This window comes from Zootermopsis nevadensis, unplaced genomic scaffold (genome assembly GCF_977971745.1).
Source record: "Zootermopsis nevadensis isolate Lab colony 2312 unplaced genomic scaffold, Znev_1.0 Znev_ptg000010l, whole genome shotgun sequence".
NCBI lineage: Eukaryota > Metazoa > Arthropoda > Insecta > Blattodea > Termopsidae > Zootermopsis > Zootermopsis nevadensis.
The window spans coordinates 20649109-20669353 of record NW_028259142.1 but is presented as its reverse complement, the minus strand read 5'-3'; the positions used below and the strand labels follow the sequence as shown (position 1 = coordinate 20669353).

At 36.2% G+C, this 20245-nt stretch overlaps 1 protein-coding gene across 3 annotated transcripts; it reads right to left on the bottom strand.

The window, feature by feature from the left end:
- Positions 1-242: 242 nt before the first annotated feature.
- LOC110829628 (dual specificity protein phosphatase 14) lies at positions 243-20222 on the bottom strand. 3 transcript variants are annotated; one of them, XM_087346805.1, is made up of 3 exons: positions 18385-20222; positions 5695-5950; positions 243-2420 (listed from the first exon to the last, which is right to left on the bottom strand). In XM_087346805.1, exons 1-3 carry the CDS (start codon positions 18387-18389, stop codon positions 2091-2093), a joined length of 591 nt encoding a protein of 196 aa, XP_087202931.1. In that variant the 5' UTR covers positions 18390-20222; the 3' UTR covers positions 243-2090. The 3 variants fall into 3 exon arrangements, with proteins under 3 accessions (XP_087202931.1, XP_087202928.1, XP_087202929.1); XM_087346802.1 differs by lacking the exon at positions 18385-20222 and adding an exon at positions 7507-9130; XM_087346803.1 differs by lacking the exon at positions 18385-20222 and adding an exon at positions 7113-7494.
- Positions 20223-20245: the final 23 nt, after the last annotated feature.

The following is a 20245-nucleotide window of genomic DNA, read 5'->3' as shown; positions in this document are numbered from 1 at the left end:
TTGATCAGATTTCAGCAGACAAACAACGTACTTTGCTGAGACTTACGTCGTAAAATCCCGATTTAAACCCCATCAAACTTATTTGGGCAGATGTAAAATAATGGGTTGCAAGGAAGAACATAAGCTTTTAATGTAAATGGTCTGGAGCTTTCATGGTGACTAAGTATAATGAATTCTTCTTGGGCTCCCAGCCATGTACATTAAAAGCTTTTACTTTCAGTAATAACAGTTTTTTTACCCGGTGGTCTTACATAGTCAACTATTTATTTTGTTAAACTGAATGTAAGTACATAGGCTAAGGGTTTGTTCGGATGTTAAAATATTATTTTAATTTCTATAATTAATTCATCACACTGACATCTAGAAGTGCAATTTGTACATCATTAATAGATATGTCAATTATTTTAAACCAGGTGGTGATACAGTGGCTAAAGTGGACACAGTTGGCTAGACTGTAGGCTGTAACTCATCTGTCATTGGCCATTATAGACTGAGTGTTGGGCTTTTAAATAAAATTATTGTACAAAGTGTTACGTGCTATGAACGGACATGATATTATTTTCTCTCGTTTTCAACATTCATGTCACATCGACAGATCCTGAGCTCAGTTACTGGCTAAGTTAAAGAACCCTCACTCGGTCATCAAATGTAAAATATCACCGCCTGACTCTTTCAACTGTTCCTAATATATGCATTGGCAGGTACATCCATTATTATTATTATTATTATTATTATTATTAAGTGTTCTGTCTTACGACAGGTCCATTGCTCTGCCCAAAAAGAGCTCTCCAGTTGTCCCTATTCTCGGCTTCTCGCTTTAATTCCTGGAACGTCATCTCCTTTCCTTGTTTCAGATCGTCGGTTAGCTGTATCAATCTTCTTCCTAGTCCTCGCTTTCCTTCAACCTGGCCTTCGATGATATCACTCAGTAACCCATTCCTTCTCATAATATGTCCCAGCCAGTTAGCTTTCCTTCGTGTAACTTTTTTAATTAATTTGTCATAAAAATCAGATTAACCATTTCCTGTGTTTGTATGTTTGACAACTGTTACTCTTGTGTTTTCATTTATTAAACCTTCCGAGGAAAAGAAAATTATATATTTACTCTGCTAGCCTATAAATATTTGTGTGATCACTGGTCACTTTTACTTACCACGACACCTTCAATATACTTCAGATTATTTCTTGGTGTTTGGAGTTGGTTATAAAGAATTTTCTTCAGCGATTCGACAACACATAATCTGAACCTGTCACAAAGTTATGTTTGTATTCCTGGTTTAAATCATTGTGTGAACTAAAGGATACTTGAACTGCATTACAGTTTGCATAAAACATGAGCCTTAAGACACAATAACCGTACAGGGCCATGCGTAGTTTCTTAATTCAAAATGTATTTCAATCAAACACATTCACACACTTCACGTCTTTGCACACACATCATCCCACTTAATGGAACGTTCCACCTGCATTAACTTTTCACTAAAAGTACAAATTAATATTCTGGGCATTCTTTATGTGAAAAGAATGTAATTTGTGAAAAGCCGCACTGTCACAATGAATTTTTAAGATATTTTATGCTGACAACAGTCACTAAGTTCTTAAATAATAAACCAAAATGATAAATCAAAACAATGCATTCTTTTATATTAAAAAATATAAATTTAATTACAGGTCTATATAAATAATATAGCATATGCCACAATAAGTTTTAATGTGAAACCTGCTAATACTTATCTTGTACTAATAATGATTGATCAACATTAATACGGAAATAATGCAGCATATAAAATATTTATTTGTTATATATGCAAGTCACATACCCACAGAAGGAATATAATGTAGGTTGACTTATTGAAGCAGGGGGCTATAAATTTATTTGCGTATTGAATTTATAAAGAATAAGTGTGCATCTTTCCAAACTACGTCTAGTGATCTGAAAAGTGACATGCACTGAGTAAAACCGCGGACACGGGCATGAAAATGACGTCTTCGGATAAAGTATCTGATAAACGAAAAGCCATGCCACTATTCCAGTGCTATTCAAAAATAAAAACAAATAAATCAGGAAGAAACATGGCGAATATCTTGAATCAGTGCCTTCCAAATTTGTGTTTGTAATGTTGCTGGTACCACAACATGTTCTGATACTCCGCCTCGTATACGTCCGGTATGAGGTTTCCCGCAGCTTGGTTGTGCACCATGGACACCGTGGCAGCACCGAACAACCGCCTCTCGAACTCGATCAGCTGACTGAAAAAGCCACTGTTCGGCCGGATCGAAGGTCGTCTCGACCTGAGATAGCTGAAAGCTTTCCTCAGAGGCATTCTCTCGTGTTTCATGAGGTAGGCAAGGCACAAGGTGGCAGAGCGGCTGACTCCCGCCACACAATGAACCAGCGTCTTGCCATCCGCACACCGCACCTGAAGGCACATCACATTATATCAGTTTTTGAACATAATTCTGACATCGACGTCCATCACATTGTACCAATTTATGTATTAATTACATTTCTAACTTAGCTACTTAAGAAATTCCCCCACCCTTTATGAAATCCAAAGTGTTCACAAGAGCCGGCTATCAGTTTAATTTGTTAATAGTCCATGAAACATGGTAAAAAAACCCAAAATTTTATTTAAATAAATAACAGTGTTCGCCCTTAGTAGCTTTCTCTCGAGGTTACTGTATTGATGTATAAGATCAACTTCATTAGCCGTTAACATTCGGTTGCATTGATTTCTACAATAAATTACATTTTTATAAACATCAAATATAACATTATCTTCAAATAAACCATAACTGTTTTTTCCTCAGTCATTTCCAGTGCCCGGTCCGTACCACGCTCTCATATGATTTGGACCAATCGTCGCAGAGGTTTAGCTGTCCTACGTAGTCTGTATTCGGGAAGTCCCGGGTTCAAATCTCGGATCGGAGGTCATGTCACTGCATTGTTATTAACTTGTATATTTTTTATTTAGTGTTCTGTCTGAGGACAGTTCCATATGAACAGGATCCTTCCATCCTTTTCTCGGACTGGGACCTGTTCATATACGTTCTTGGCAGATGATCCAGAAGTGGTTTGCCATTGCCTTCTTCTGTGTGTGAATGGAGTAATTGTTGGGATGCCACGGAGGAAAACTCCGTGTTGCCTAGACCACGGCCTTGCCCAACACAAGTTATAAATTCGGGCACCGCCGGGAATCGAACCCGAGACCCCAGGATTACAAGGCCAGCGTTCTGACCGCTACCACCGTGGCTGTATTAACTTGTACGTGGTGATAATGGTGCATGAGTAAGGTATGAAGACGCATCTGATTCTAAACGTCGCTGAAGACCAGTCTTCGTGGACATTGCGCATGCGTATATGTGTGCGCGCGCAGAATTTTCTGTGGGCCTTGCAAATAATGTTATAAACAGACTATTTTAGACTGGAATGCAAGTAATTCCACTTATTTCTTTCCACTCGACACATCAAAAAGTCACGTACTGCGTTGGAATTCACCCACTCACACATTTTATGCGAAACTTCTAACAGGAATTTAGCTGGCTATGCCAGAACATAATATTTAGACAATGTAAAAAGAAAAAAAGATGGCTGTCTTCACAGCCATCTTGATACTCGTCACAGCGAAAACCTGAAACCTCACGGGTGCTTTGTTCGTTAAAAATTAGAAGAGTGCTTACTGTTCCTTCTTAATTTATGGACAGACGCCGCGAACATTTTTTGAAATTATAAACGTACAAACACATCATCACTGAGCAGGCTAAGTGAATCACTTGGCGTTTTAATCGATAATCAGGCTATAACTGCAAGTTAAATTTCTCCCTAAGGCACTTCCATAATAAATGGTGATAATCTTTAAAAGCAACTTTTTAAAACAAAAGAATTAGTGTTTAATGATGATAATAATAATTCTAACAAACGTATCTCCAATCGTCTTATAATTAGAATTATAATTCTTCTACCCCCTGATATTTATGCAGATGAAATCTCATGAATGAATAAGCAACGTCGAAAAATTACTTCATCTGTGACTCAATCTGTTTCAGCTGGTGTCAAGGGGTTGAGTCAAAGGCTTTGTTTCTGCCATAAGAAGTGCATTTCATTTCACTCCCACCTGTGCGACAGGGTCGATTTGAGACTGGGAACTACCTTGGAACGTGTTCAATGTACGGCTTTCGTTCACAGGAAAAGATTACGAGTTATTCATACAACTAAGCGGTCAGTTTAAAAATAACTTCATCACTACGTGCGTTGAGGCAAAAACTGTTTGGTTGTACAACAGCTGATGGACAACGAAACAGACCTGGAGGAAACTGACCTGACGAACAAATCCGCCGACCACCTGAAGGGGTGTCTAAACGGGGAAGTCTGAATGGCCACACAATCAGGGCGAACATGAAAAAATCCCACTAGCATTCGAAGGAGAGTCGAAGTGGGGACATTCGAAACAAGGGTGTCCATCAGTTCACTGGTGACACACCTGGCGAAATACAGAATGTGGCACCCCTTACGAACAAGGACTCTACTCCACAATGCGTTTTCATATATTCGTAGACTTTTAAATCAAAAGGATCGAAAACGGAAAACAGAAATTTCCGACGACATCTCGTACGAAAATTGGTTGAAATTGGTGAGAGTTTTCCTCATTTCCGCTGTTACATTGCAGACAGGCTGTTAAAAAAAAATCCTTTCTCGACTCGAGGTCAATTTCATCAAACATTTGCCACGAGTAACTACAATAAACCCAGAATATGGGTCGCTAATAATTTGAAGGACAACTCTCAGGGAACAGGTAGCCGATAATGGTCCTGATTGCCTGGAGTATTTCTGCTTAGAATTTCCCATCGAGATGCTTTACATGTACAGAGTGATTTTATTTACAAATACAGCAAGGCCGTGGTCTAGGCAACACGGAGTTTTCCTCCGGGGGCTTCCCCGGTTTCTCCGTGGCATCCCAACAATTACTCCATTCACACACAGAAGAAGGCAATGGCAAACCACTTCTGGATCATCTGCCAAGAACGTATATGAACAGGTCCCAGTCCGAGAAAAGGATGGAAGGATCCTGTTCATATGGACCTGTCGTCAGACAGAACACTAAATAATAAAAATAATAACAGCGATAGTTATCGATTATTTTACAATCTGTCACCTGGAGTAATATTATTTTGCAACATCCATTAATTAGTATTCACGTCCTGGGTGTATGATCGTAAATAAAGAATCTGAATTCTTTGTCTCGGTTGACAAGATCAGGACGTGGTATGAATTTCAGTTTGCATGATTTGTTAATTGTAGGCGAATTACATATACACAAGTAAATTATCTTTTGTACACATACAATTCAATAAATCTGAAAATAATCTCGCAGTTTAAATAAGATTCTCACTAATCGAATAATTTGGTACGAAAATAGGAAAACTCCAAATGGCCGACTCACGTTGTTCGTTGTTTAAATGATTATGATAGCAAGACCAACAGCCTCATATGTTGTTGTTAGTGGTACATAAATCCCTTTGCTTCTCAAGGTAATAAAATAAATTAACAATTTCTCTTCATGCAATACTGGGTATTTAAAAAAAACTGTCACTCCCAAGAAAAATAGGTCACTTATCCCCTTTTAACACCAAAGTTTTAAATTTGGCTGAATAATCGAGGATTTATAGCCGGAGACAGACGGTGTCACCACTGACCTCCTCTATCATGTCTGCGACGAAGTCCATGTGAGAGAGAAGGTCTACGTTCGGTCTGTCCTCCACGCCCACCTTAAAGTAGGCAACCTGTCGGTCTTGAGGTAGTGGAGTGTCGGGCAGCTCTGAGGCGGCGTTCACGACGCAAGAGACCCCCAGCTCTCGCAGCAACCCCGGACTGACGGCGGGGGCAGCGCTCAACAACAGACACTCTGTCACCTCACACACCGAGGTCAACGGAGACTTCTCTCTGATCGCTCTGTAGAAACAGAGAACACAGAATCCTCTACCCTTTCGATATTTAGAAATAAGACTTTGTGTTGATGAAAGATGGCTTATGGTGAATAAACCATTTATTATGCCAACGTTTCGACAACCATCTCTGCTCTCATCCTCAGGGCAGCTGCGTAACAAAACTGGCTGCCCTGATGATGAGAGCAGAGATGGCTGTCGAAACGTTGGCAGAATAAATGGTTTATTCACCATAAGCCACCTGACGCGAAACCCGAGAGTCATTCATCAACTTCAGTAGCCGCGAAAGCTTCATTGTATACATAAGAGTTTATATGTTTATGTATATTAAAGTAAACCAGGGGTGGGGAACCTTTTCATGTTGGAAGTCCGCATTCAAGAAACTTAAATTAGATATACTTAAAAATGTACATTATTTTGTAAAAATCTAACTACTATGTACTTAATAATTTCAAAAAAAATGAAAACTATTTGTTAATTTTAGAGTTAACTAATCTTTTAATGATTTCGTTGCGTCTGATTTTTGTTGGAAAGCATTTGAATGTTTGGTTGCAGCATGGAGGTCCTCAGTCTCAGTTGATCCTAGGATTTGTTCTGTAAAATTTGGATTCAGTCTAAAGGCCGCACTTAATGACCTAGAAGGCCACACGTGGCCTTAAGGCCGCAGGTTCTCCACCCCTGACTTAGATGTTTTCATCGTGAGTTTAATAGTTTCCCCCGATACAAATTGTTGTGAATTATTTCAATATCTGGAACAGTTATTTCTTAATCCAAATCGAATGTATAAGTTTTACGATTACAATTTGGAAATAAAATTTTAAAAAAAGGCTCTATGAATATATGAAACCCGCTCTCTGTGAAGCTGGGATTTCATTTATTAATACTCGTTATTAACCCTTTGAAGGCGAAGATCGTCTGAATATTATTTGTGAATTCAGTCCGTACCGCGAAGAAAACACTACACCTCACCATTACGAAAATCAGCTGGTTAACCCTTTGAAGCCGAAGCTCGTCTTCATAATATTTACGAATCCAGACCGTACCGCGAAGAAAACACTTCACTTAACCATTAGAAGTCGAATTAGGCGGTACCACATAAGATTTAACATCCCGGTCAAAGCCTTAAGAATCGTTTAGATTTTAAATTAAAATGATTTTACAATCCTTACCTTTCTATTGATCCATCCTGAATATTTTCACTTGCTAGGATTGTCTTCTCTTTTGGAATGATTGTTTCTTCGAATTTTGAAACATCGCCACGTATTATCTTCATAATTATCAGAACGGAATGCTACAAAGTAAGCTTGGCGAATTTACTTACGTAAGTCTTTTATACAGCGCGACAGATTCTTCTTTTTCACAAATTCAGCTTTGACTTTTGAGCATTACATGTTCGAAAAATTTACGCTGATTCAGAACTAAAATAACTTCACCTTGCATTAAACGTGAACTTTTCGCGAAAGTTCTCCGGACTAGCTTTTGTGCTCTGATCTGTAACGACGCTCTCCTTGGCGCTATGCTGACGTATCTGATGAGGACGCCTCTCAGACATTCGCTACTCACCGCTCACCTGTTTCGGGGAATCCTCTTCTCAGCGCATGCTCAGAAGACAGGAAAACATCTTTATCAAATCCGACGACTGCCGTGTTTATATTGTTTTTCGTATAAAATAGAATGTCAATATAGGAACTGAAGTGGGCGATTAATATTTTGAATCCTGACAAATGTATTGTTCTATAATTATTATATTTATTTTTAAAATGATCAGGCAATGTTGCGAGAGTTGCAAACCACATTCCTGAGCATTCTAAGTTTAGAACGCAGGATATATGCGTCATACAGGTAGTGTGGGGCTTTGGAAAGAGTGTAATTTATTATTAAGTAGTTTTAAAAGTGGGCTTACATTAACTACCGTCCAAACAACTCAATTTACCTTGCGCTCTCTTTAGGAAAGGAATTTCTCAATTTGATGCACCTGATTGTATCGCATGGATTCGCAGTTTTTATTTTACGTCAATAAATTCACAATATCAGGGATACTATCACATATTAAGCAACGTTTCGATCAACTACTTGCCATCTTCATAACTTGTGAGAATCATTTGAAAAGAAAAAATATAAGTTAACTAACTTTTACCAGATAAATATCAGATAATCATGTGTACTCGGCTGTGTCAGTTGTGGAATATTTCGATTTTGAGATCCAGAAATTCAATTGCTTGTTTATTTTTCTACAGTAAACGTAATGTCAGAGTTAATTTCTTCATGACGTAATCGACATTATTATTTACTATGTAATATTTACCAAACATGTCCACACATCTAAAACATCTTGTCATTCTACGTTTTATAAGTTGATTTATTAATTGGATGTGCTCTGGCTATAATATTGTCCCGTTTTATGGGAATTCACGTCTGTCTTTTTTTTCTGATTGAATTTTATTACACGCATTCAATTAAACGTATTCGCTATGTTAGATCAAATTTACTTCTAGAACAAAATTCAATTTTGTATCGACGTTATATATTAATCATAAGTGTAACTTAAGTAAACACAGCCATTTTGTGCAGCTGGTAACATATTTATACAATGGCGTCGTTCTTAACACATCGTTGGCATCGATGGTGCAGATATCATCAAAAATTAAGATCGACGGAAATTCGCGACATTGCTAATGTCTTGAGGACAAAGTTTAGACAGCACACACCAGTATTCATAAATCATCGTCAACACTACAGTAAAAATAATTTTCGTTTTACGAGTGAAATACAAAACATTTAACATGTTTATGTTAACATCAGCTGCTTGTTCTTCGTCTAGAATTATTTTAAAATAAAATCCAGGGTTTACTGGATGTGAGACGCCATTTTGATGCCTGTCGTACGTATCGGCCTATATTAATTCCTCTACATGCATCTTTAAGAAGCGAACTTGGAAGCTGGTGCACTGCATGGAAGTATTCTCGTGTGTCATTAAATTTAGGTTTGAACAAAAAAAAAAAATGATGTGATATTTTATATTAGGCCTGTCTATCGAACGATTGTAAATTCCACATAATCGCTTTGTGCATTAAACCTCTGGCTGCTGCCTAACAAACAGCCTATATCTCAAAGACGCCCTGATGATGGAAGCAGCAAGGACCTCCGAAACGTTAGTAAACATCTACCAGACTACACGGCGCAACAACCCAGAAGACAGAAATCTTCATACTCATCGCCCTGATGATGGAGGCAGTATGACCTCCGAAACGTTGGCTAACATCGACCATTCTACACAGCGCAACAACCCAGAAGACAGAACTCTTCATACTCATCGCCCTGATGACGGAGGCAGTAAGACCTCTGAAACGTTGGTAAACATCTACCAGACTACACGGCGCAACAACCCAGAAGACAGAAATCTTCATACTCATCGCCCTGATGATGGAAGCAGCAAGGACCTCCGAAACGTTGGTAAACATCGACCAGACTACACAGCGCAACAACCCAGAAGACAGAAAACTTCAGACTCACGGCCGTGAAAACCTAAAATCTTACATGCATTAAATGTTTCTGCTGTGGACATTGATTGATTGTGTAACGCTCGCTTCAAAGGAAAATATTTGGACGAGGCTGGCCGTAAAATTGTATGGTCCAAGTAACGCAAACCTCGATGTGATTTGGAATCTTCAGTGGAACGAACGTCCTTGTGTCAAAATGAAGATGATTTATTTGCGGACGTCTTCAAATCTTAGTCACAGGCTCACGTGTGTGTCTCCTGCACACATCAAAATACTGTACGCTGACGTACAAATTTATCAAAACGTACCTCAATAAGATATGTTACTTTTGTTTTGAAAAACTTCCGATATGGCAAATGCATGATAAGAATTATATAGAATTGGCGTTTTGTACAAGAATTTGAACCCAAAATAAAACAAAATTCCTCTCTTAAGTCCTAACCCCATGTAGAAGACTCCCTCTTGGAAAGCTAATAGTCGCTCAGCTTGTCCGCCAAGAAAAGATGCTACATTTCTAAAAAGCTACGAAGACAGACTTTTATGTCATCAATCGTCTATAACAGTGATCTCACACACTCCGAATTTGCGTAGCTGAAATTTATTATGTAATTTATGCTACAAATATTGTATTTGTGACAACGAAATATATATTCGGTTTCGTCCACTGACTTTTACTAAATCACTTTAATCTCGTCCATTAAGAATGAAAGAAATTAAAAATATTTCAAGCCTCAGAGATGACAACTGCATATTGTGTAGCAAAGTTTTTCAAAAAAAAACAACAACAAAAAAAACAACAACCTCGTATTGAAAGATGGCCTAATGAAAATCATTGAGCCAAATATATCAGTAGTGACTGAGTTGTCAAAGATATTAATTGAGTAATATATGAACCTATTTGCGATATTAGCCTAAGTTAGTGACATTTTTACGAAGTCATTACGTTTAAATAAATTGTTCTCGTAACCTTGCGGTCCATGAGTCGACAAGAGATGAGGAATATGGCGTTATGTCTGGAAAAGATTAAGAACGCAAGAAATTTCAGACTTTTGGGTACCTCTAAGTCCTATACTTCTATTTTGACTGTAATAATTTCAAATTAATATCATGTTATTAACATATTACAAAACATTTATATTTAAACTCATACTTGCAATGAACTATGAGTTTTAGAAGGTTATAATTTTATATTATAACCAGGTTAACTACGTTTTATCTGTAACACCCTGTTTTATTTTTTATTTATTTGGTTTATCTTCGCGTCTAATATTATCTAATTTGGTGCATCCGTTGTAAAAATATTAAAAACAAATTTCTCATGCTTGAAATTTTTAACGCAATTTTTATTGTCAGACTTTGCAGAAAAGTTAAAGTTGACGAAATGACGATATTTCTTAGAGACATTTCAGAATGTCTACATCCCACTATAAATTAATTATGTTTGAGATAGGCCGTTCATGTTGGCTGCTTACAACTTCATTACTCATTAAAAGATAACGTGTGATGTGTTTCTGCTTAATTTCAGGCGAAAGATCATTCACAAAGCCCGAAGTGTTTGCCTTATACTTTACACACGCGAGATGTTATTTTGACTTGGTATGCGAAGGGGCGATGCGCGGACCAGAGGGGCATGTGAATGGAAGAGGATACGAGTTGAGAGAGATTCAGGCTAAGAATGCGAGAGCGGATATCATCAGCTTGCTGTTTTAGAATCATCCGGTCCATATATGTATACATTGAACACCCACTGATAGTGCGCATTCCTCCATGTTTATCTGACATTTTCGGTCGTTTATATGTCGCGTAGAAGTTGGGTTAACGGAACAGATGAACAAACACGTAAGCTTTATTGCCAGCGTAGCAGCCAGCTGAACTAGATTCATAAAATATTGAGAGATTACGTAACGTTCTGTTTGATAACCAGAACAATATTCAAGATTTTATTTTCAGACGTCGGTTGTAGAAATAAATTAGCATAAACGTAAATACTACCTCTAACCGCGAACCTGTATATGATTCACAGAAATATATAAAATTGCGTAATTTTACTGGCAGCCAGAGGAATTGTATTTACTTGTGACGTAAAGAACTTTTGAAGTTGCGTACCCACAAGACCACGTGATGTCACAACCCAAATTACCGTAAGCTTTTCAGAAGATAAATAAATTAATCCGGGATTTAATTTCGAGAAATAAATAAAAAGTTCGATTACCTAAAACTATAAATTTAATTCGCAAACGTACACATCATATTCGAAAGTAAAAAAAAATTATAAAATAAACTTGATTTTTCTTTCCGATTGTCTTGTAAACTGACAGTTTTAGATTAGAACCGAGGACAGAGCTCGGTATCGAGATGGAAACTTTAATCAGATACGTTTATATTTGCTCAATTTTATCAGTCCAATCACAATAAAATATTATTATTAAATATTAAAATATTATTACAATTAACATTTAAATATTTAAAATATATTAAAATGTATTAAAATGATGATATATTTAATATATTTTAAATATTTAAATGTTAATTGTAATAATATTTTAATATTTAATAATAATATTTTATTGTGATTGGACTGATAAAATTGATATATATAAAATATATTAAAATGTATTAAAATGATGATATATTTAATATATTTTAAATATTTAAATGTTAATTGTAATAATATTTTAATATTTAATAATAATATTTTATTGTGATTGGACTGATAAAATTGATATATATAAAATATATTAAAATGTATTAAAATGATGATATATTTAATATATTTTAAATATTTAAATGTTAATTGTAATAATATTTTAATATTTAATAATATTTTATTGTGATTGGACTGATAAAATTGATATATATAAAATATATTAAAATGTATTAAAATGATGATATATTTAATATATTTTAAATATTTAAATGTTAATTGTAATAATATTTTAATATTTAATAATAATATTTTATTGTGATTGGACTGATAAAATTGATATATATAAAATATATTAAAATGTATTAAAATGATGATATATTTAATATATTTTAAATATTTAAATGTTAATTGTAATAATATTTTAATATTTAATAATAATATTTTATTGTGATTGGACTGATAAAATTGATATATATAAAATATATTAAAATGTATTAAAATGATGATATATTTAATATATTTTAAATATTTAAATGTTAATTGTAATAATATTTTAATATTTAATAATATTTTATTGTGATTGGACTGATAAAATTGATATATATAAAATATATTAAAATGTATTAAAATGATGATATATTTAATATATTTTAAATATTTAAATGTTAATTGTAATAATATTTTAATATTTAATAATAATATTTTATTGTGATTGGACTGATAAAATTGAGCAAGTATATATATATTCACACAATATGACGCAACATTATCATCTCAGATACGTTTAGAATGCAAGTCTAAAGAAATTACGCTAAATTTCGTACTGGAAGTAAAATATCTTGAAACTTTATCGGTCAATTGATTAAGAAGGCATTAAAATATGACAGACTTGATAACATAACCCTATTTTTTCCGCTAGTCCGCGCGTTAGTGACCGTGGGATGTTTTAACTTCTTGTGTAAAAATATTTTCAAGGTCGTTGCTAAAGACGATAGAATCATCTTATCCTGCTATGTACTAAATCTGATCTATCCCCTCGTCTCTCTCTCTTTTCGTCACACATCTCGTCCTCTGACGTATATTTCTGTCGCAAGACGAGTAAACGAACTCTAGAACTCGACATTACTTGTTAAATGACATTCTTTTCAAACTGCAAACCCGACACTTGTGACCCAGGTTATAATAACTTAAAATCACGACTGCAGTGTGTTTTGAAGCCATCCATCAGCACCATTCTGACGTTTAGAGTCTAAGAATATCGCTTGACTATTGTAACACAGCCACGTTTCACTGTTTGGTCCATTTGACCTTTCTGTGTGCACCAGTGAGTTGGAATATAATTGTCCTAGAGTAATTCCCAGGTAATGTATGGCACCTGTCACACCCAAAGAAGATTCTCAACGTCTGTATGACGTTCTAAATTAGTTGTTGCTTTGGGAAGTCCTGGTCACTCAGCGCACTGATTGGACACAAACATTCAGAAGCTTGTCTATTATTGCTTAATGAATGGATGTTGTAAAAGCGGTCACTGGCCAATTTCGAAATGTCTGTTTCCTGACGTCTACATCTGCGCCTTAGCGTACTTAGTAAGGTATTATATTAAGTTATATTAAATCTTGTCCGTCTAATCACAATAAATTCTTATTAAATATTAAAATATTACGATAGTTAACATTTAAAATATTTAAAATGATGTTCTTTATCGAAATATTCGATTTACATTAGACCATCATTTTTCATGTTTCACGACATGTTTCGGTTCCTAAAAGAACCATCCTCAGGTGTATATAATTACATATAAAGCTTCAAAACGATAAATAATTCAAATACAATTTTCATACATTATGCCAGCGTACATTTTTATCAGATTTTTTTATATACACCTGAGGATGGTTCTTTTAGGAACTGAAACATGTAATGAAACATGAAAAATGATGGTCTAATGTAAATCGAATATTTCGATAAAGAACATCATTTAATATTTTAAATGTTAATTATTGTAATATTTTAATATTTAATAGGAATTTTATTGTGATTAGACTGATAAGATTTAAACAAATTTCTTACTGTTATTTCAGTTCTATTGTCAGTTACTAACTTATAAGTGTGTGAATTGCATTAGAGATACAGAACTGATAAATACATCGCGAGGAGTTTCAACTAATGGCTTTAGCCATGAGGTAATAAAATTTCTTGTGACGCTATAAACATACGAATTCAAAAATTCCGGATGAATCGAGTAAATAATACGATGGAATGTTTGAACTGAAAAAATATACGTACTGTAGCCAGTACGGGGCAGAAATATCGATGCAAATAAGACGTGGAACAGCTGAGGAATAAATGATGAAGGAATTAAAGAAAGATGCTAAGGAATGTGTCTATAAAATAGATAAGTCCCCTTCAAGTTTTTGCAGGCTTTATACAAGATGTTGTAAACTTGCTATTATAGATTTTGTAAGAAGTAGGACGAGACGTAGAGAGAGAGAGATGAGTATTTGCTCCCAAACAATCCGCTCATTGAGAAAACATCAGAGACAAGGAATTTTAACAGAAATAGCTAACAACCCAGCTTCAGTAACTTAATCTGTGCTTTAAATAGCACGAAGACCAAGTTACTCTTCAGAGGCTACTGGTCTTTGTAACAGAATGTACAGAGGCTAGCAGGCAAATAAACAAATAATTATTCACGTCAGAGACCTGTTTCAAGGCATTTGTCAACTAGATTTCCCGTGCAGAAACGTTTTCTGAAATAACGTCGAAACTTCGCTCTGCAATCGTCTTATTAATTTACGTCGTAGGCTGACACAAGACTGTCGCACACAGAGTGTGTGAAGGAGCTCATATAAGGTAAGATCTGAGGTTTTCACAGCGGGGAGTATGAAGATTTTTGTCTTCTGGGTTGTTGCGATGAATGTGCCAATTGACATCGACCAGACTACACAGCGCAAGAACCCAGAAGACAGAAATCTTCATACTCATCGCCCTGATGATGGAGGCAGCATGACCTCCGAAACGTTGGTTAACATCGACCAGACTACACAGCGCAAGAACCCAGAAGACAGAAATCTTCATACTCATCGCCCTGATGATGGAGGCAGTATGACCTCTGAAACGTTGGTTAACATCGACCAGACTACACAGCGCAACAACCCAGAAGTCTTCAAGTTTACATAAGGTTACTCCCTAAATGCTTAGTTTTGGAAGATCTACCACAGAGAATTTCTGGACCCTGCATTAAGAATGTTAATATTTATCGCAACTCAGAAGTTCGCACGGACGTCGTGTCCTAGTATTTATGGTTCGGAATCAGAAACCCTATCAACGCGCATTATGTATCGTCGTGAGAAGTGTGTTACCCCATTTGACGGTATCCCGAAGACTTATACTAAGAACAGGTGTCCTCACCTTCCTTCGCTGACGCACCATTAATACACATTAAATGTACCACGAACCAAATGCGTTCAGGGAAAACTTATCTATGTTAATATTATTGGCTCGCGTATAAACAGTGGTACGCGTAACATAGGTTGAGAAACTCTGTTTTAGAACATTTTTAACTTACTTTTAACAAGGAATCACACTATGGAGAGCCTATGAGAAAATTTTGTTTAATTCTTCAAGCATATATATATATATATATATATATATACGCCTATGCAAAAACACTCTCAAGTTCGTATACAAAATTTTATATACATTGTTTACTGAATACAGAATAGATTTTGGTAATCAGTCTTCGTACGCTCGCGATATCAAAGTAACTAGGACCATGTCAAGTTGGTCGTTGATGGAATCTCGAGGTGTAGATTCTTGACAGCTGAGATACTTTGCATGCAAATGCCTGTCACTTGGAGCTTTCTGTAGAGGCGGACTCCGCGGTGTTATGGGTCCATGCCAATGAAAACTGCTGCCCGTTCGAACACAGTGGACAGATTACCACAATCTCTGACCGACAAGAGCGACACAAGGCCCACGTGTTAAAACGTCTTCGCGGTTGAGCACTGGAATGAAGCAAGTGTCCATCGAACACGTCAGCTGAAGGAGCTCAAAGGCGGGAATTTGGCCTACTAAATTCGAGTCTCCTGACTAACACTTCCTTTATACGGTTTCGATAAATAACCTCTGTAGATGGTACACCGTAATTAAATATCCTAATAACAACTCTTGACCTCCAGATGAGAACATTCGATCTCGTGTCACGCTGTTAGACAAGTTTTAAGTAAGGTTAAACGTGTAAAAATAGGTTGGTAAACAATGTTGTTAGTTTCTTTGTTAGATTTTTACATTCGCTCTGTTGGTACTCGTCAGACACCAAAAAAGATTTTGTTTTTACAATGTACATTAGGCCCCCTTACCAGAGGATCACGACATTTTTGGTGCAAGTGTTCATTATCTCCCATAATCCTCTCATGGGTCGAAGCCTCTCAAATGAATCCATCTTCATCTTATTTGGCCGCTGGTCCCATTGCTACGTGGAATTAATTTAATTAAACAACATTGAAGTCTTCCCCCAAAATATAACATTTTATAAGATCATTCACTGTAATAGTGTGTCTATAAAAAGGCCATCAAAATTTCCATATATGATTTTCTCGTGGACCTCTCTGCATTAGTAACATGCTTCAGTCTACATCTATTAACATCAACTTCAAAGTTAAAGTAACGTAACCTAAATTTGATGGAATTTACTGTGCCAATTCAATGATGTTAAGGCAGCTCGTTGCGATGAACCTGGATTTTAATATAAACCTTGTAACTTCGGTTGTGATTTTTCTATGGAGATCTTTTACGAACTTGGAAGTTGGCAGTACTGATTTCGATCAAATGTCGTATAAAAATAATTTCCAGTAGCCACGGTGAAATCTCTTTAAATTAACAAAAATAAAAAAAAATATTTTTACGCATTTAACCGTGACATAATTATGTGGGTCATTGTTTAAAATTTTTTAAGGTGAACGAGGCCTTGTTTTAATCCTTTCGTCCCAACCTTGCAGATAATATTCAGGGCACTTGGAGTAGGTCCAGGACTTGCTTGAATTCTGGGTTATCAACAAAGAGTATATAGGCCTAAAATATATTTAGAATAGTCGCTTCGATGAGTCGATTCCAAAATATTAAGGAAATATTCTGGGTCAAGCTTTCCGGGTATTAAACGGTTTCTTTCTCGAAATTATGCGAAAGATTAATTCTCCTGATCATCGTGTAAGACAAAGATAGAATAACATTTCATAACAGTCTGTCAGTCACTTCGCACCGAATAAAGAAATAACACGCAAATATCTCATTTTTGAAGTCCGTATTCGTATGAGAGTCATGGAGGGAACATCACATAACTGACAAAGCACACACAAATTTAAATTCTTCATTATTTTCCCCCCACTTATTAAACTCTCTGCCGTGACTCAGAGAGATGGCCTACATTTTGCCGTGTTTGTAACCTCGAGAGGCTGGCACGAGGACTCCTACCTGCAGGTGACGCGCATTACACTGCTCCGTGCAACAACGCACTAGAACACTACGTCACAGCGTTGCGAGATGTCCCTGAAGGCAAATATCGAGGTATCGATCGACGCCACACGATTTTTGTGCGAGAGTTGGAGAAACAGAAAAACATCGACAGAATGACATAACAGCCCTAAAGGAGGGAAGTAACTGAGAGGATTGAAGTTGTGTTATTACTTTTATTTGTGAATTATTCAACTAAAATGCCAATAGCTCACATAATATAGTCTAAAGATGAGATATTATTAATTGGATATATATGCAGACCTTGCTTGATTTAAGATTTATTGCCGCCTTTTGCCAGGAAACACAGAGGGAGATAACGGAAAGCATTCTGACCACACGGCGGCAAGGTTTGATCACGATTATGTTTGTAATAATAATAATAATAGTTATAATAACAAGTCAACAACAATAACAAGAAAAACACTGTTGTTCTAAATGGCCCAAAGGGACCGAAGGCCAGTTGTGTAAGGTTAGGATAGGATGGAGTACGTTAGGTTGGGTTAGGTTAGCAGGTTGTAAATCTAAATAACACAAAACAAATACAAAAACACAATTACGTTCTGTTTCTACCCACATAACTCTGTCCATTGGTTTTCAGTTGACATAATACACAAAATCAGTGCTTCAGTGAACAATGCAACTCCTAAAAGATCTGGATACCAAATTAATTTGCAACTGTGAATGAAATTCTCAGAATCAAAATATGTTTTTTGTTGAGTATTTCACTGTTCGTGTATATTATGAGACACTTGCAACGAACAAACATTTACCTGATGGACTGACCTCATATTGACGGTGCACGTTGAATAAACAGTTGTTGTCTGTGATTGATCTTACAGGAACATGTACACCAGCAGTAACCAGAATAGAACAATACGTAAATAAGTAATGGCAGCTAAACGAGACCTCGAATGTCTATGTAATACAAGCGTAATTGTGTGGTTATTGGCGCGAGCATGTGGATGCAGTCAGTTACGAAAGCTTTGAAGGACGAAATGATCTTATCGTCTGCGGTAGAACAATCATTATAGCAGCATAGCAGTTTCCTAGTCAAGAACTCAAATTGCAACCCGACTTTCTACGTACACGCTTACCAACATTCGGCCAACGACAGCTCACCTTCCGCTAAAGGCTACGAGAGTAGAATCGATCTCTATACATATATGTAGTTTTAAAGGGGGACTCTTCAAAAATAACTTATTTTTAAAGTGTACACTTTGAAACAGTTAAATCTGATAACTTCTGGTGGCTTTATGACGATAAGTGGCAAAATATTCTCCATCAACCAAACAAAACCCCGTGCATAACGAGAGTCGTCTGTAATAGTCACAACTTTCTTTCCAAACGTTTTTCACACCCATAAATATTTAAGGAGTTACAGTCCATACGCAGTCGGAAGCGGATGTCAGTGTCATGTAACGTGTAACCCAGGTTATGTGTCAATACATTTGATAAAAAATCTATTTCAAATGTTAAAAAAAATCGTTCGATTGCTAGTAGACGTAATTTTGCAACTTCTAGTTGTGGACACGCCAAGAACATACGTTGCATCTCAACCTATCTTGACTTTCCATTGCATATGTTTTAAGTAAGCAATGACGTTTCGCCCTAAGGTGACTAAGCAGCAAAGAACGCGCGCACCACGCTAGAGAGAGAGAGAGACAGAAAGAACATTCTGGCAAGCAGCCATTTTGGCCCAAGAACTAAACAAAAAGAAGCTTGGTTCCACACAAACTCAACAACAATTACGCAAGTTTCAGTGAACAGTTTCAATAATAAAGTAAAAAAAATAACGGAAACGTGGAATAAAGAGGGGGGGGGGGGTAAAGTATGCTGAAAAGTGTGACGTTAAGAAGTGGCTACGCCTTTAACAAAGGATTTTATATTTAGAACACAGGCAAAGCATGGTGTAAGAAAAGAAATGGTTTAGAACGCGGAGGAAAAACTTCAACACTAATAACTTAATTCATCCGCTCCGTCGCGTCTATGTATTAACAATGAATCAAGTTGGCAACTATGTAGTTGTTTTCAATTCAGCTTTGAGTGAGCATTTTGCTACGATGTAATAGTGTCCTGATGAAAGGTCAAGGAAAGTGTTTTGGGTTGTGAAATCAACAATGATCTATCTGTTGTTCAAATCATAATACAATTAAACGCCAGTGTCTCTTACACCATCCACCTGCCATGTTATCTAAGAGACAATAAATCACAAGAAAAAAACAGTGGGGTTAGGAGCTATTAAAAGTTTTCTGTTGCTTATGTACATGTTCTCTCTGCCACAATGTTACTTTACAAAATACAAACATATGTTTCCTACAGATTCCAACACGTGTTTATAATTAAATGCCATGAACGTAGGTAGCTACAAATTGCCTATTCTCCCATGCCAGTGTAAACGAATATAAGTCCAGAAATTATAACCACAGTATTTTTTTATATTCACAGCCTTTTCTTTTCCTGGTCTTTTAATCCACTCGCAATTGTGACCCGATCCAAACTAAGCAGATCGCGAAAGTGATCGACACTGTCCACCTCTAAGGACTGACTCTTAATACATTCGTTTTATTCTATTTCTTTTTTTTTTAATAATACATCTAAACGTGTTTTACGTTACATTAGATCATAATGGGTGTCGCCAATTATT

What these genes read in the sequence shown, in the direction of transcription:
- LOC110829628 (XM_087346802.1), bottom strand. Translation starts at nt 7,781, where the DNA reads ATGACGCATATATCCTGCGTTCTAAACTTAGAATGCTCAGGAATGTGG. An exon ending in TTCCCCGAAACAGGTGAGCG is followed by an intron (nt 5,951 to 7,506) that starts GTGAGTAGCGAA and finishes CTGTTTCTACAG; the next exon opens with AGCGATCAGAGAGAAGTCTC. An exon ending in TCGCAGACATGATAGAGGAG is followed by an intron (nt 2,421 to 5,694) that starts GTCAGTGGTGAC and finishes ATGTGCCTTCAG; the next exon opens with GTGCGGTGTGCGGATGGCAA.